Here is an 18,600-nt window from a genome sequence, read left to right as displayed (position 1 = left end):
GGGGGGGGGGGGTGTTACGGCTGAGCTCGGATGTCAAGTGAAGGCATAATAAGCATCGGGGAGGAGGGGCCACGGCTCCTCTGGTTCGTGAGGGAGGGTCCCGGAGTCTTTTGTAGCACACCGATGCAAAAAAAAAATAGCGCCGCTCGCTCCTCGGTGGCCAATAAAAAAGAGGCGGATCTGCCGGGCGCGTGGGAGCTCCGTGAGACGGACGGAGGATGAGGTGCCGGACGTGTACACGGAGGAGTGAAATGGTGGAGGCAGACTGCTGATTACATTCTTAAACTATACAATTATTTATTTATTTCATTTTTTTTTTTTTTTTACCCCTGAAGTGCCTTAGCAACAGCCCCCGAAGAGCCTGAACTCCATTGGTCAGTGCTCGACCCCATGTGGGTATTTGGACCAATCAGGAGGCTTTCAGTGCAGCTCTGAGCAAAGACAGCCCTCAAACACACACGCAGGCCGGAAGAGCTGTTGGTTTGCGCCCCCTGGCGGCCGAGCATCTGCCTTGCACGGACCCTCCGTTTAAGAAGCTTTTCTGTTTTGTTTTGGAAACGCTACAACATCTGTTCTGCTGTGGAGGAACCTACATTCAAGTAGAAGTTTTGTCACTTAGCTTTTATGTTTAAATAAAAGGATAGGGAAGCTTGAAGAAAGATCAACAAATTAATGTGTAACCAACCTACACTGTAAAAAACAAACAAACAAACAAACAAACAAACAAACAAACAAAAAAAAAAAAAAAACTGACAGTGGACCAAGAGGTTGAAACCTAGTCAAGTTACACTTGTTACATTTTTTTTTTCAAACAAAAGTTTGAATTTAAGAAGGGGTAAAAAGTGTGGGTAAAAGTAACAAAGAAGTGTTTACTGCCTCCGTGTGGACAATGGGAAGTACTGCAGGTTCATCTGATCATGAAAGTGATGAAAATAACTTAACAATACTACAAACATTAATTACCCACGTGACCCCACTGTAGGTCCTGAGATGATTTCCAGAAAGAAAGTGATTGATAACAACATATTTTTGCCATCGTTTTTAGCAAGAGATGAAAAGTGTACGTCTAAATGAACAAAAACAGTCCAATGATTGTTGTCTTTCCGGCCTTGATAACAATATTGGTCAACTAAAAATAGCCAGGGTCACACATGTCTGCTGCTGTTAATTTGTAGGTGGGAAGCTGAAAAGTTTGGGAGTTATTGTATTAGAGCAATGCCACAAAATACAATAAACTATTGATAAGGCTTTTCAACATGCCTTTTATCCAACTGGTATAGTGTGTTTCCCCCTCAAAATCAGTAGCAAATTTATTTATTAAATTGGTCCTCTCAACTGTTTGACAGTCTCTCTTATATCTTTCTAAAATGAGGCTGGTTCGATAGCAATTTGAAAGTAATGGGACTAGAAAAGGATCCTATTAGTTAGTAAAGGACCTTGCACGACAAATGATCTAACTTAAGCTTCCTTCATACTGGATGATGAGCCCACCACGCTCTCCAAAACCAATTAGAATGAAGTTGGATCGCGGCAAAATTGGAAAACCTTTTTCGGTGTGTAGGCAATCAAGATGCAGCTATGCTTTAAATATTCGCCACACAGGTTATTCCTGCTAATTTCCTTGTGTCCGAGATGCTCTTTCTGGCACGAGTCGCTCGGATCACAAGATGCAGCCACAGGGTAGCACGTCTGCGCTTGGTTGTTTTCATTCATTTTTCAGGATCACAGTTGTAGCCCAGGTACGAGGCCAGCGAAGCAAGTCCTGGCCTCAGACTCTCACTGACCAAGTCACACTGGTGTGGGTGGGCCCCACTTCACCGATGCACTGCAAAAACTCACTGCAAAAGCCCCCACAATCCACCCAGGCCCCTGATAACGCAGCCACTGCAATCATAAACCACCATGACCTTACATGTACTTGACATCAGGAAACAGACAGGCACAGTGTTGGGAAGATGGACAAATCACAATGTGATTTTTGGCTCAAAAGCCTTTTTTTTTCCTGCTAGATAACTTACAGATCACATATATTATTATTATTTGCTTGATATTCAGACCGTATCATAGAGTCTTGTCTCTAGCGCTTACAATACAAAACATGAAAAGGCAACTAAAACCCACTGCATGAGAAGTCATGACCAGTTTTGTTTTTTTTGTCTTCTTCAAAGAAATTACCATGAACAAAGAGTTCAGTAGCAGCATAACCATCACCACACACACACACACACACACACACACTCTCTCTCTCCTTTACCGCGGAGCAGCAGCGGGCAGCCAAGCTGGATCTGTACTTGGTCTGAATTTATAATTCTAATTGGTAAAAATGCTGACAGCTGAAAAATGTCTGTCCGCATAACTGCATCATCAGCCCCAGCTACATAAGTTATGATTGTCATAACTCAAGATTAGATCAGAGAGGCAAGCTGCTCCCAACAACACTCAGTCACTCAAATTGACTTATTAGGGCAGTGAAGGATTGTAGCTCGAGTTAATCTGACAGTTTACATTTGCATGAGGCAGACTTTAGCAGAGGGCAGCATAGCAGAGCTCCACACGCTCCAGCCATTCACACTGAAGCACTCTTTAATGTCCTTTATATCTCAGACCATTTAGATCAATGTTCCCTTACAGTCTTTATAAACTGAAGCTCAGCAACTAAAAGGTGGTTTAAAACTGTATATCTGTTTAGCTTCACATTTAGCTATTCAGTGTTTTTTTTTTTTTCTTATCAATTACTTAAAGCATTAGTTTAAACCTTTTCAAGTAGGGTTCTGTGGAAAGAACAGTTAATATTTTACTTGTTGTAGATAGCTCATTAAACAACCTCCGTTTTGAAAAAGCAGGGCTCCCATCTGACCGGACTGATGAGCTAATGGCTAGTTTGAGCAATGCCAAGAGCAAAATGGATTACTGTTGTCTAAAAACAACTCCCATTCTTAAAAACACATACACACACACACACACGCACATGCCCCCCCCCACACACACACACAACCATATATATATATATATATATATATATATATATATATATATATATAGTGGTTCATGTTAACAATATTTTACAAACCTTTATATCACTGTCAGTTTTGCATGACATTCTTTGGTTATTTGCAAGTGCAGATAGCAAAAATAGAAGCTAGCTGTAGCACCGCCAACCTGGGGCACCTCCTTCTGCCAAAATAACCATGGAATTCAAAACTGGCAGTGGTGGTCGGGTTTAGAAAATAGTGTTAGCATGATCCTCTGTGAAATATTTTAGTTTGAAGTCGTTTTAAGACGGCAGCAATCCACTTTGGGCCTGCTCAAGTTAGCCGTTAGCTAGTCGATCCAGTAAGGATTAGGGTTTGGTGAGACATTACTTATTTATAACCTTCCCAAAATACTTCCCCTTAAAAAGATCAAAATTATTGCTTTCAGCAAACAAGAAGTTATTTTAATTACTTTCTGTTTCTGCTATAAGTTTCAGCTTATCTGCTCCTTTGATAAATATACTTTGGTTCTCATAGTTTGTGTTTCCACAGTCCTTTGCATGAAAGGTCTTCCTGGTTCAAGTCACAGGATGACACAGCAATCCTTCGTTTTGTAACCACGACTTAAAGATGAGTGCAACAAGCAGTGCTGGAGACTCTACCCTAGGGGACAATCTTGGTACACGAACTTAAAGTTTAGCAGCTGGAGAACAAAAAGCTTTGGAAAGAAGACGCAGCTCTCAGATGGATTAGCTGCTCTGTATGCGGTGAGCTGCCAAAATAGGTCAAGAACTCATTTAGGCTGAATGCTGAGACACTTTTCAATGATATACTGGCACTTCCTTGCAAACAAGGTTTCTTGTTTTCCTACGAAGTGCTTCAACCAACCTAATTCTTTTCTTAATAAAAACCCACTGCGTTCAGAACTGGATCCTTTTGGCTCTCGCTTTAAATAAACGTCACCTCTATAAACACTCATCAAAGCCAATTATCCACGATCAAACCGCTTTCAGATATAAACTACTATTTTTGATTTTGTAACATCAAGACATAACTGTAGATATTTATGCACAGACCTTGACACGTCTCGAACACACACTCACACACTTGTCACCCAGTAGTCAAACATTCACCTGTTATCTCTTTTTTTTTCTATTGGCTTATCCGCTACAGTAGAATCTCGACTCACCCTGACCACTGTGGGCCTTTTGTTCATCGCTAAGACAGATTAGTAGGTTTTGCATTTTACGACTACGCATGGAGCACGTTCTTGGGTATCCAAATTTAATGTCATCAGCTTCAAAACTACTCGGAATGGTTTGGAGTGAATAATGAATATGTCTAAAAAGGAAGTTATGACATCATTACAACTCAGCCTGAGTCACTAAATTAGTGTCTTGTTGCCTGAATGTTAGTTTGAATTGTTTAAAACTCATCTCTGTCTCAAATGTTAGTCCATAACTTGCCTAAAATAATGCAACTCTGAGAAGATGCCTAAGGTTTGTAGGTTTACAACGATTGTCGTCATGCTGCAGTGACGTGCATATTCACGCCTCTTTGCCCTCAAGGCTTGTCTTAGGGGCACACATCGTCAGGCTTTGCATATCAGCTGTGTAACATTTAAATCATAACTGCAAGCGCTCGCTGTTGCACAAGGCAAGGCACAAGACTGTGAGGAGACGCCACAAACATGAGGATGTTAACTTCTTTGCTTCTTGCGCTCACAATAAGTTACCGCTCACTGGCAACGGTGGTTCAAGATTTCAATCATGTGGAGAGGTGCAAGGACTCCCTGTACATGGGGACTCCGCCACGGGGGATCACAGACATCAAACTGAAGAAGATCTGTCAACGGTACGCTGACAAACCCCGGTACGTTACCCTGTACGATCCTCAGAAGCGGATTCCCGTTTACTCGGCTTACACCTTCAAGAAAACCGAAGGCGACAGGCGTGTGGACTACCCTTGGATGTATGAACCACAGGTAAGTCTTTCAGGAAGACTAGCGGTGATAATATGGGATTTTTCAGCATAGTTATATCAGCATATCATAAAGTAGTTTATAATGAGACCTCAAAAGACCTTAAAGACAACCGTTTTATTCCAAAAGGTTGCCACTGATTGTTTGTCATGTCTTCCCAGTTGGCAGAAATCGATGGAAATGGGAACATGCTGCCTTTCCCCACCGGTTACCTCCACATGAAGTTCGAGGACAGCCAGGCAGTGCTGGATGACTACTCTGACGTTGTGCTTTACGAGAGAGGTCACCTGAACCCCGACCAGCACCAGTCCACGCCGCACGACCGCGCCGCCACCTACACCCTGACCAACGTGGTGCCAGAGATACGAGAGTTCAACATCGGGCCTTGGCGCGAGTACGAGGAGCGGATCCGAGTGCGCCTCAACAACTTCTGCCGCGGCACTGCCTTCATCGTCACCGGGGTAACCACAAGGGGGAACATGATCCGCCGCAACAACCAGGACCGCGTGGCCATCCCGGAAGACGTGTGGTCTGCGTACTGCTGCACCGAATATGACCGCAACTCGCCCCACGACGTGCGCATCCTCTTCCCGTCCCACGCGGCCTTGGCCAAAAACGCCAAAGAGGGCAACAGTGTTCACGAGATGACGGTGCAGGAGCTGGAAATGTTCCTTAAGAACCACATGGACGTTGACCAGAACCTCCAGATCTTCTATGACAACTGCATCTCTCCATCACCCCTTCCTCTTTATCTGCAACACACCATCTGATGGTTCCTACGTTTCACCATCTGTCTGCATCGGCTTTATATTTACTAACATACATGATGGCAGATATGTGTGCTATTTGGCTGAGCTTAATAATTAATAATCTTCTTTTATGTCTCTACTTGTAAGAATGGATTTTAAAGTGAAAAACTTTTGTTTAAATTGGAATTTTAGGATTGAGTTTTTTTTTTCCAATATCTTTCCTCTAGATGTTAAAGTGCAGCTTACTTTACTGTGAAAAATATACTAATGCTGTTGTGGGAGGCCATGAAAAGTAATTAATTTAATAAAATAATAAAACGAACATGCCTTGTCTGTGTTTGTGTCGCTCAAGTCGAAACACTTTCATAGAATAAATACTGAACTCACAGTAAAGACATTATTTTCTTTTCTATTTTTGCAGAACCCTGATCCGAGAAACAAAAACTCAAAAAAACCTGCTCCCACTGATTTTATTCTTCAGCAGATGTGAGTTTGACTGCTTGACCAGCTTTGTTAATTGAAGTTGTTTTTTATGGATGCACAGGAGGCTGTAGTGTCCTTAATAATTGAATTAACCTCAAAGAACTGAAAGTTTTTTGAATATAAAACTCACCAAGAGTCACATAAATGGTTTTAGTAATTTCCTTTATAGAAACCCAGACCCGAACGAACCTAACATCTGCGTTTGATCCCACAAATAGCAGTAAAGGTGATATTTAGACATTCTGTGAAATTGATGGTAAAATCTTCATGTTTCCACTAGATGTCTTGTGAGCCGTGAGACTTCACCCCCCCCTTAAATTAAAGACTCCTTTAGGCTTGAAGCAGTAATTTTCCACTGCCTGGGTTTTATGTGTGTTTCATATCCAGGCTGCCATCTAGTGTCGAAGCGGAGGCAGAGTCTGTGTGAACGTGGTTTCCGGTGGGGCTCAGTTTGATGTAACACAACAGCTGAGCAAACACAGATCAGAGAACAGTCCTCCTCATCAAACAGGTGATGCCAAATGAATGTGGGCTTGAAATGAGAGTTATTCAGAGAGAAATGAGTGCAATGAAAGCAACAAGGAGTTTAGAAATTTCTATTATATATATATATATACACATACAATAATAATAATAATTATTATATACAATATTTTGAACATTAGACACAATTAGTTTTGCTCCTTGTTGAGGATGATGACAGAAGAAGCTGATAATGAACATGATTGTCACCCAGAATTACAAAGTACGTTCATTTTGTGTAGGCCACTTCCAGAACAAATCTGAGAATCTGTATATTTGTCACTCCCTTAGTTTTTTTTTATAAGAGTGTCAGATGTACACCATGCCAATTATTTCACTGACCTTATAGATAAGTATTTTACATAAAAACTGCCAGGAAATGTTTTAACTCACTTGTCGGAGTCTCATTAAGTGCTACTTAGGCGGTTGACATTTAGCTTTTAGCTTATGCATCCAAAGACAGAGTCAGTGTTTGGAATATTTTGGTATAAAATCCCCCAAATAGATGTTTAGTATGCTGACCTGCTATATATGGATTTGCATATCATTCTTTTAGAAAACAAGCCCAGAGCACTGTTTGTGTTAAAAAAAAAACGTAAAAAATCTTAATCCTACTTGCGGCATCAATCATATGATAACAAATCATTATGAAATCACAAACGTCACTTTCTTTCAACGGCAGAAAAGGAAACAATCGGCTGATCTAATTTTAATCAAAGTGTCTACAAAATGCTAAAATCTGAGGATAACAAAATTACTCAAACCTTTTTCAACAAGACTAACAGGAGACATCCATCCATCTTTTATACTTGCCTGATCTTGTTCAGGGTCACCGGGGCGCTGGATTCTGTCCCAGCAGTCAACGGGGACGAAGCAGGGGACATCCTGGACAGGTCTCCAGTCAATCACAGGACCACAGAGAAAACCTCACACACACAGTCACACTAAGGGCCATACCAGAATTGTCAATGAACCTAACATTTTTTGAACTGTGGGAGAAAATTGGAGCTCATATTTAGCCCGAGGCCTAAATATGTAACATGCAAATGACATAACACATAAATTGGCTTACCCTAACAGAGTACATGTGCAAACACGACTGTTCTCTGCTCATTTGGACAATCGAAAGCGACTTTATATTTTTTATCCCACCTATCCCTGTGACATCTACGTTGCCTGGCAAGTACCAGGTGTCAAAATAAAAATAGAGGTGGAGGAAGTCCAGTTTCTCAGCGTAGCAAATCTGTGCACACAGTTTTCGAAACTGAGGGAATGGACTGTACGGTTATGTGCGAATTTGCTAATGGCCATCAAAAACGTACAGATGTGTGTGTTTCTGATATATCTTTGGAATGACATTAATTGGCATAAATATATGATGTTATTTTTGGTGACACCACATCCAGTACTCTTGATATTATAGCCGAGTGTTGCAGTTTGTTGTCTTTTTTATATATATCTTGTTGTCTTGACTTCTGTGTCCCCATTCAAACCTGTCTCTAAAGTCATATCTCTGATCTGGAAATGCCATCAAACCCAACTAAACCAGGTTTCTGTTCCGATTTAGAAAAGCAGTAGGTTTTGCTTGTTGCTGTGCTCAGTGACCAGGTTAACTAATATTAGCAGTAAAGCAAATAACAAAATATGTGTTATTTAACAATATATATAAAAAAATATATAACAATGTGGTAAACACTGATTTATTGAATGACAAACTATTCATTGCAGTAATGTTACTGCAAATCTGTGCACATGGATTGACTAAACTGAGGGAATTAAATCCCCCCCCCCAACATCTATTTTCATCTCCACACCCAACCTGTCAGATTCTGTTGGAAACGTCTTATTGGATCACATGCTTGACAAAATGGAGATCTAAAACATCCTTCCATTTAGTCTGTGTGATCCAGTAAATTGAAAGTAATGATAACAGCCAATGCAAAGATACATCCAGCTAAGCTAGCTGGATCCTACATTAAAAAGGTTGGCTGACAATAAACTAAAATAGTTAGCTATAACTACTGTAGAAAGAACAGGCAGCAGGAAATTAGATTAATAATCTCTTCATGTCTGTGCTGGTTGTGTACAAGAGCAAGTGTCTGCTGCAAGGAGGATCGGAAGTCTATATCTCACAAAATTGCTGCTGTTTGTAGTTCAGAAACACAAACTTCTGTGAAAAGACCCAAATTTTCACTTGGAATCCCACTGAGTTGGTACTAATGACACATTTGCATATATGATTAACTGTGAGTATGACATGTAATGGTATTTGTCACAATTTAATCACAGAGTGTCTTAATTATGTCTCCAACATATAGCAATTCAATTGCAATTATTTTTTTGTTTTGTCTCCAATCAGTCAGTTTCATATTTAGCTTATAGTTGCCTCACATTTCTTGTACTTTCTGACCTGCAGAAACTTAACTGAGATGGGTTCGAGGTGCCCATGACAACTCTGTGACTACTTTGAGAGAAAACTAGTTTTGCAGATGCTTTAACCTTACTCTTCCAACACACAAGAAATCAGAGAAATATTTTGAGACATTCCCAAAACTCCACAGCGAGTGCCGCTCGCACTTCGTCACCAACAGCCTCAGCCCAGTGATATACAGGCTTTATTGGGAATGTAGCATCTATTTAGCCTTGTAGTTTGACTATTTTAATGATTCTTCTGCCCCTAAAGGCTTTAGTAACACAATACAACAATATGACCTTTACTCGTGTGAAAACAATGGCAAATCATTTGTTTAAGAATGTCTTTTAATGTTTTCCAGTTCAGATACACAACATACAGTGTGTAATAGCCTCTATTTGAAATAGAAATATTAACTTTAATTCTTTCAACCCCTTCGTGTCATTATGTACTCTCACTGTATCTTGCGCCTCAAGCAGGTTACTGAATCAGACTAAATGAAACAGACAAACAGGTGCAAGCCTTCACTTTAACATCTGACATCAAATGTTGCAAGAAGAAGATATCTGAATCTGTGTGACGCTTCCACCTTAAGCCAACATCCAACCTGGAGTGTAAACATGTAGACTTGGTGAGTGTGCTTCCATTATCTGTTGGCTGGTCCAAACCCTTGTTTCCAAAAGAGAAAGAGGAAAAAAAAATCAGAAAGTATTTTGTAATGCCTTTTTTTTTTTTTTTTGTCTTGAAAGGTCGGGCAACTGAAACTCACAATCAGACAGCTGGGTCAATAATCCCATAAACAGGATGTGCGGACGAAATTGCAAAAGTTAGCAAAACAATCACCATGGTTATAGTCTGGAATAAGAGTACAAATGATTTTACGACCTTCCAGTCACATGGGTATACTGTATGCTCAAGACAATGTGATACAAAAACCATCAAATCCAACAGCATCACAAATTGAATTCCGTTAATTTGGCTTGTTTTGAGCCCATTTGTAACCCAATCGCTTTGTTTTCTTTTTTGTTCTTCAGCTTCCCAAATCCATCATTTCCTCTTTCTTCATCTGTTCTCTGCAGCTGTTCTTTGGCTTTTTCACCAATAAAAGAACTCGTTTCATTCAAAAGCTGCCTTTATGACTGATGGGATGGTGCCGAGTCGGCGCCATACATTTCAGATGCAGTAGGAGCATGTTCATCGCAATATTTAGGCTGCCCTGAGCCAGAAGCATTCCCTTTTTGTGTGTGTTTACCTCAGCCATGCTGTGATATATATTTTTTTTATTTGTATTTTTTCTTTTAAACTCATTCATGTACGTTAATAGATGTGCCCGTCGCCTTTTTAAAAAAATTTGATCTTGAGCTCAATTAAATAATCAGACTTTATGCATGAAAACCATGTAAGTCGTCTAAACTTGCACCTGTTGTCACAAAGAAAAGATCCGGCCAATCACTCGAACCAAACGACAAACATAATATTTACAAATTTCAGTTTGTTTTCTTACATTTAAAAAACAAACAAACAAAAAAAAGAGTACAGTTTGTTTTCTGCGTTGTTGTTGTTGTTGTTTTTTCTTTTCTTTTTTTTTTTCTTTTTGTCCTCGCACCTCGCTCCAGTTCAGCGTGAAGGATGGCAGTCTGAGTGCCGTGAACTCCAAGCGGCACGGGACGCAGGACGTAACAAACGGAGGAGAACTGAGTCCGCTCGCCTTGCCTTCGTGGGACATGGTGTGTGAGCAATGTCTCTCAAATCAGGGTCTTTATCCTTTTCAGAACGCGTCCACTGTGCATGGGCAAAAATCGCACATCGCCGCCACCGCTTTTCCAGCGTTGTCCTAATAATGTCACAATTATTTTGCTGTCATTATTGTCCAGAGTCCAACCCATCTGTGTGTGCAATTGTGCGAAAGACGTGACATTACAAGGCTCCCCATCCTCTCTCTTTCTCTCTCATCTTTTGGCCATAAATATATGTTTTCCTTTTTCTCCCGCCGTGCAGAAGCGAGGACACCGTGAGACAACAAAGGAGCGGACAAAAGATAACTGTCAAGCAGTCCTCGAAACACTTGAAGCATGTGGCTCACGTCGGACAAAACCTTATTTAGATTATTTATGTAAAATAGTCTTGTTTCTCTCTTCTTTTTTTTGTTGTTTTTGTTTTGTAACTTAAAAAGTGCGATCTTCAGATGAGACTGAGAGACAGTGACTGTGCAAACTCGACAGCTGTAAAACAAAATGGATAAAAAGCTAAAGGGGCGTGTGTGTGTTTGCGGGGGGTTTCGGGTGGGGGGCTTTGGGGATGAAAACGGCTTCCATCAGTCTCTGGTACTGAAGATTTACGGCACAAGCCTCAGTGATAGGAAAAAGGAAAATAAAGAGGAAATAATTACTCTCTTTATTATAATCTTTACACAATATTCATCTATTAATACTTTCTGAAGTACCACAAAGTGCAGCTGATTTTAAAATAGAAAAGGAATTCTTTTCCAAAATAAAGCATAATAATAATAATAAAAATAATTAAATGAGAAAAACAAGACAAATCATCAAAATGACAAACTCCGCCCACACACTTGAAATAAAATAAAACAAAAATAAAATCATGCAACAATCCCACACAGCTAAGTAGTTAATAAAACTTTATATACTTTGTTTCTTTTTTAAAATGAGGATATACTGAATCTGATTTCCCTTTAAAGAAGAGACCAGCCACAGTGCAACATCAAATGTAACTAAAAAAACAACAACAACAAAACAAAACAAAAAAAACTGTGTGTGGTGTAAGAAAAGATAAAGGGGTTGGCACTTTTTTTTTTTTTTCTGATGGTAACTCCTTTTTGTAAGATACAGTCAGGATGGACCTCTGCAGGCGCTCCACTGGACGCCGGCGCTTAGAGGAACTTTATCACAGTACTTGGCACCGAGAATGCTGGTAAAAACGAGATATCAGAATTTTTTTTTTTTCATTCATATCCTTACAATTTATTAATAATACATCATATACATTTGTGTTTCTGTATAAAAGACTCCAAAAGGAAAAAAAAAAAAAAAAAAAAGAGTCTAGAATTGTTTGTGTGTGAGAGAGAGGAAAAACGGACTCTGTCGATGGTTTAATAAGAAGAGCTACAAAGGGCAGATGCAGAGGAGGAGAGAGAAACAAAACAAAAAAAAAAAGAATGCAAAGCAGCGAGATGAGAGAAGCAGTTAAATGAGCTGAGGTGGAGGATTCAGACGGAGAGATAATGAGAGAGAAACAAATAAAGTAATGAACGTGATTAGAGCCTGTGAGGCACAGATGCAGTGAGCTCTAATGGACAGCCTGGATTCCAGGTTGCACCCTGAATGGGATTCAGTTCTTCTCTGAACTGACCACCGGTTGAAGCCCCCAATCTGGAAATGTTTTCAGACCAGCAGCATTAGGAGTACAATTTATATTTAAAAAAAAAATTGTTCGAGGAAAGGTTGCACCACTCCGAAATGGGGTTTTGTGAAAAAAATTATAAACCCCTCAATATCAGTGGCAGATAGCTCTTTGAACAACCTCAGTCTGGAGGAATGAAGTTGAACTCTAAACAGATAAGACGAGCTAACAGCTCGGCCAACACCAGCGAAGACCAAAGTGCATATCTGTCATCTTGAAACAGCTCCAATTTCCAAAATTTCATAGCAGCTCATGCCAACATCAACCTTGATATCAGTGTCAGTTTTACATTACATAGTTATTTGCATGGGATTCTCTTGCTGTTAGTGAGTGCTAATAGCAGCAGCTAGCTGTATTACTTCAAGTGCAGCCTGGTCCAGGTCCCGCAGGAATTTCACAATATTTCTGCCAGAATACCCATGTAACGCCAAACTGATGGAATTGTACAGGCTTATAAAATAGTGTTCGAATAAAACAATATGACATTTTAAAGATAAGAGTTGTTTTAAGATGACAAAATACACTTTGGATGTGGGCCCACTTGAGTTAGCCATAAATAGCTTGTCAATACAGTCCAAGCAGACCCTTCCTGTTCCAACATGACTGCACATCAGTGCACAAAGCAAGGTCCATAAAGACATGGATGAGGGAGTTTGGTGTGGAAGAACTTGACTGGCCTGCACAGAGTCCTGACCTCAATCCAACAGAACACCTTTAGGATTAATTGGAGCAGAGACTGCAAACCAGACCTTCTCCTCCAACATCAGTGTCTGGAAGAATGGTTAAAAACTCCCATAAACACTCGTAAACCTGTGGAAAGCCTTCCCAGAAGAGTTGAAGCTGTTATAGCTGCAAATGGTGGGCCAACATCATATTAAACCCTGTGGATTAAGAGTGGGATGTCACTCAAGTTCATGAGTGTGAAGGGAGGTAAGCAAATATTTTTATGTTTTATACACCTCTATATTGATGCCAAATTTACATTAGATGGTTAATTAGAAGGAATTATGTGATTATTTGAAAGCATCAAAAGCAGGAAGAGTAGCTAGCTGTAACGATTCTGGTGCAGCCTTGTCCACTTCCAGCACAAAGTTCATAATATTTCTGCCAGAATACCTGTGCAATGCAAAAATGACGGAGGTGCAAAAAATAATAAATTAGCATTTGTATGGTTAATATAAAATGTTAAAGATTAGAGATGTTTTAGGATGCTAAAATGCACTTTGGAAGTGGGCCAACTCAAATTAGCCATCATCGGCTTATCAATACAGTTCAAGCAGATCCACTTACAAACTAATTTTGCTGTCTTACATCAACTTTAATCTTCAAATTTTTATTGGAGTTCATGCGAATGCTATTTTATAAACCCTTAGACCACCATGAGTTTTGCATTACATGATTATTCTGGCAGAAATGATATGATTTTCTTGCCGAAGGTACCTCAAGCAGCACTGGATGTTCTACAGCTAGCTGCTATTGCCATTACTTGCACTTGCATAAAAAAGTTGAATTTCATGTAAATAAATGTGAAATGCAAAATTGTACTGTAAAGAATTGTAAAATAGCTTTCGAATCAATGGAAAAAGTATGAAAGTAGGAAACAGAAATTAGTTTGGCAATCCAATCAGAAATAAGCTGTGTCTCTCCAAAGTCAGGCAGTTCAAAGAGCTGTCTACAACATGTAAGAGCATAACAGTTCATAACTTTTCCAGAGACCCCCACTTGACTTAACTATCTATTTCAGGTGGCATAAAAAATTAAATCAGGCTCACACATGTAAATAGAGTTAAATTATCTCATTTTTAACAATAGATTTAATCATGTCCTTAAACAGTCTTTATCATCGCATTCCCAACCCTGCCAATACATTTTACACTAAACAATAACCTTTAAAACCACAATGAGGAGACAGCTGTTGGAACACAGTGCTCTCTACAGGGTGCCAAATTTCACTTCCAGATTGGGCCTTTAAAGCTGCAATTTGTAAGCTTCAAGAAATCAGCGCTTTATGACAGACAGCTTGTTGGGACATATGCTGCCTCATACAAAGCTGCTTGCTACTGTATCATCTTTTCACTAAATGCATGACAATGTGTGTTTGTATCCTTTGATAAACATAGTTTTACGCACACACACACACACACACACAAAACCCCACATGCTCCAAACAACCAACTGATTATAACACCTCTTCGAGGGAGCTACAAGGTTCAAGCAGCGTGTTTGGCGACTTTCCTAAGCACCAAATACTTGTAGAGCAAGAGCAGGAAAAAGCAGTATGTGCCAAGAATGACAAAGGAGCTTTTCAATCAAGTCCCCTTTGAGTTATGATTATAGCTTGGAGGTATTTCACTGCTTCAGATCTTACAAACTGCAGCTTTCTTTGAGGGCTTGATGAGGAGAAAAAGATAGGAAAAAAAAGAGCAGAGGTTGGTGAAAGTGAAGTTTGGATGGAGCAGTTTGTGTGGTGCATCTTTGTGAGCCCAGAGAGGGGTAGCAGAGCTTGTGCCTGGTCCTATACACGGGTGGTGGAGTGTTGGTGTGGCAGAGCATTGTTGCTGTGGCTGGGGACAGGTGTAGAGGAAGGGGCCGGGACAGGGGGATAAGTGTTAAAGGGGTGGAGCGGCTGAATGCTGCTGATGGTGCTGGGGATCATGGTTATGGTGTTGGCGGTCATCAACGGCACATCCTCGGGTGCCCGCCGCAGGGCCAACGTGTAGTCGGGTGGGCACACGGGAGGTCGCAGTGGTTCCAGATCACCGTGAACCCCACGCGAAGGGAGGGGCGTCCCGTGCTCCAGCTCCACCCTCTGCTGCTTTATCTGCAGTGACATTAGCTCCTCCTCCTGACTCAGCGCCAGGTCATTGTGCGGTGGGGCCCCGACGACTCCCATGCCAACACCCATGCCCATCGTGGTGCCACGCTGCGGTGAGAGCCGGCGGTGACGTCTCTGCATGAGTTCGTGGCGCTTATCCCGCTTGTAGTAAAGCGCAGCAAAGGCCAGGACGTTTAGGAAAAGAAGGGATGCACCAACAGCTACGGTCACGCTCAGCTCGGTGGAGTAGTCCCTCGTCTCATCGGGGAAGGGAGAGTAGCGGGGTCTCTCTGAACCATCAGGCTCAGGTTCTGGTGGATAGGTGGAGATTACCGGGTGCTGGGTGGAGCGGGTGCCAGAGGGGAACTTCCGGCGGTTGGTGCCTCCGGGAGGCAGTAGAGTGGTGATGGACTTGATGATTTCATTGTGCAGACTGTGGAGATGTGGCACGAGCTCCAGCCAAAAAGCCACCTTGTTGGCACGATAGTTATCTCTGACACGAGGCTTCAGGCCAATATGTAAATACTGCTTGTCTTTGGAACTGAATTTAGTCCAGATGACCTCCTCAAAACGGTTAGGCTTAGTGTGAATGAATGTTGTGTCCTGAGGAACAGGGAGGTTAGGATCCCTGGAAAAGAGAAAGAAGAGAGTCAAATGATTTTTTTATTGCTATCCCATTCAGTTGTTTCACAGTAGGTCATGACCAGTCTCGTTTGTTAAACTTGGAGAATACCTTGTTTGGATGAATATTAGGCTGCTGCTTATTTTCTGCCTCACTAAAAAGGACTGTTTGCATTTTACAACAAAGACACTAAATAACCAAATAAGCAGTTTTAGAGCCAGCTCTAGGACTACAACCAATCGAGGAAACATCCATCCATCCATCCATCCATCCATCCATCCATCCATCCATCCATCCATCCATCCATCCATCCATCCATCCATCCATCCATCCATCCATCCATCAATTTTATATATAAAGCACTACATCCCTTAGAATATTTTTTCCTTATAAAAAACATTTTGTCTGTTTTTTTTTGTTAAATATGTTTATTACTAGACCATGTGTTGGCTCTCCCAATCACAACAGAAAAAGTACAAAAGTGTTGCATTTATTGTCAATGCAGCTGGCATTCCTAACTTATTAGCTACTGCAGAAGAGTTAGACTTAACTCTTAAGGATGATCTGGATTGATTTAAAGAAACACAAACAAGCCATGACGTTTTGGCATATTTTGCAGCACCAATATTATTGGAACCAGTCAGATGATTGTTCAGCACTGACAAAGTGCTGTGGACGACATGTCTGTAAAATGTGAGACTATTTTTGATGTGAACAAGAAGCTGAATCTCCTATGTTTCTTTATAATAATTTATTCTTTCACTGCAAAGCTACTATTAACTGATTGGATAATTGCACGAATATGCAGGTGCACACGTACAGCTAATTAAAGTCATCTGAGTTTCAACAGTTCTTGATTTTTGAGAACAAACCAGAGAGTTTTACCCACACATCAAGTATTTTAACTGGTATTGAAATACTGAAAGGCATTGTTTATTTGTTTTTTATTATTTACTTTGGGTTGTATATGTTGTATCTGAAGTGCTATGTAATTAAAGTTCAACTGATAAAAGCTAGCCTGGGCAGGAATGAAAACAAAGTAGATTGCTGCTATCTTAAAAACTCTAAAATTTCATAAGTCCAAATGCTATTTTATGTCTTTACATCACTGTCAGTTTCCCATTACTTGATTTTTCCTGTGGAAATATTATGATATTCCTTCTGGAAGTGCCACTTCCCAAGCTGCAACAAAAGTGCTCTAGCTAGTTGCTGTTGCCACTATTTGTGGTGACAAATGAGCACAGCCATTTATGTAATTTACAAAGTAATGCAAAAGCATTGTTGATAAACAGGTTTAAAAAATAAGTTACATAACCAAGTGTAAGTATTTTGAGTTTTGGGTTCTGTTAAGTTGTCAACAGTCCACTTTGGTCTTGACCTTGCTCAATTTAGCCTTTATAGTTTGTCAATCTGGTAAACTCTATTTATCCAAAATGAGTCTATTCAAAGAGCTGTCTTCAAGAGATAAATTATTAATTGGTCATTACCTTTCCGCAAAACTTCAAAAGACCTGAATTATTGCTTTGAGTGAGTGTTTTTTTTTTTTTTGGTCAAAGTCAAAGTAAAGTCAGTGTTTAGTCATTTTCTGGAAAAGTCAAACAGAATCTAGGCTTTACAACTTGGTTTACATATTTATGGGACAATGAACTGTTTTTTTTAGAATGTTACTATAGTGATACACACACACACACACACACACACACACACACACACACACACATATGCATGTATGTACTGCACACATCCATGTAATGATGTATTTAAATGTGACCTTTTACTTACCCTGTCTTTGCAAAGTTGGTCCAGTACGTCATGACTACAGCACTGAGCATGACGTCATTCTTGGAGAAGTTACAAGGAAACAGGTCAGTGGCCCCCACCATGGGAATCCCAAACACGTAGGGGATCTCGTCTCCATGGGCAGCGTCTGCCCAGTCTGGCCTTGCTTCCGTCTGACAGTGGTGGTGGAAGGTATAGAAGAAAACGGGTGACTGGAACTCGGCGTGCAGTTTGGCAGTGGCAACAGCTGGGGCCACCCACTGGTGGTCCGTGAACAGAGCCAGGAGGGTCTTCCTGCGCATGTCACTGTTGTCCCTGTCAGCCCAGTCTGTGTACATGAACTTGATGGTCTCCCTCAGGATATCTTTACCTTGGAAAAACCAAGAGGAAATAAGTGGACTCACAATGACAAAAAGATCATATAGATATGAAAGTTAAAGGTGTTTTAGTTAAATATTGGTAAAACCTAAAAAAACAAGAGGGTAAGTAGCAGCCAAGTGCTTCTGATCAAATGTATCTAATTAACTAATCATTAGCATGATTTATCACCACTATAAAGGCAAATGTCTTGGCAATTTTTAAGTCGGTAATGATTTTTTCTCATTAATCTGTTAAGGGTTAAAAGATTATTTCTAAGTATTTTGGAATCTACTAAAGATTGGTAGAAACCAGGACAAATTTAGGATGGTATCTAATCTTAACAAAAGCTCATGTCCAGACAAGTTACCTCCTAATGAGACTGTATAATGCTCAGAGAAATTACCCAAAATCTAATAGATGCATCTCAGACTCTACAGGTCTCAGTTAAGCAGTTACATTTTAAAGTTCCCAAGCAAAAAACTGG

The 18,600-nt window shown here is 40.4% G+C and overlaps 2 protein-coding genes across 2 annotated transcripts in view; one reads left to right on the top strand and one right to left on the bottom strand.

Annotated features, from left to right (window-relative positions):
- Positions 1–3,086: 3,086 nt before the first annotated feature.
- On the top strand, positions 3,087–6,015 carry LOC108233826 (endonuclease domain-containing 1 protein). The gene is made up of 2 exons (XM_017412520.2): positions 3,087–4,956; positions 5,115–6,015. Exons 1-2 carry the CDS (start codon positions 4,663–4,665, stop codon positions 5,721–5,723), a joined length of 903 nt encoding a protein of 300 aa, XP_017268009.1. The 5' UTR covers positions 3,087–4,662; the 3' UTR covers positions 5,724–6,015.
- A 3,828-nt stretch (positions 6,016–9,843) lies between these two features.
- The window catches only part of nlgn2b (neuroligin 2b), an 88,658-nt gene continuing 79,901 nt past the window's right edge, over positions 9,844–18,600 (bottom strand). The window contains exons 8-9 of the mRNA XM_017412598.2: positions 17,760–18,120; positions 9,844–15,983 (exon numbers count right to left, since the gene is read on the bottom strand). Coding sequence (XP_017268087.1) covers positions 15,056–15,983; positions 17,760–18,120 — 1,289 coding nt within the window. The 3' untranslated portion in view covers positions 9,844–15,055. The remainder of the gene's footprint in view (positions 15,984–17,759; positions 18,121–18,600) is intronic.

The sequence above is a fragment of the Kryptolebias marmoratus genome, linkage group LG13, assembly GCF_001649575.2.
Source record: "Kryptolebias marmoratus isolate JLee-2015 linkage group LG13, ASM164957v2, whole genome shotgun sequence".
Lineage (NCBI taxonomy): Eukaryota > Metazoa > Chordata > Actinopteri > Cyprinodontiformes > Rivulidae > Kryptolebias > Kryptolebias marmoratus.
Note: the sequence above shows the minus strand (reverse complement) of the source record. Positions and strands in the feature narration are given on the sequence as shown.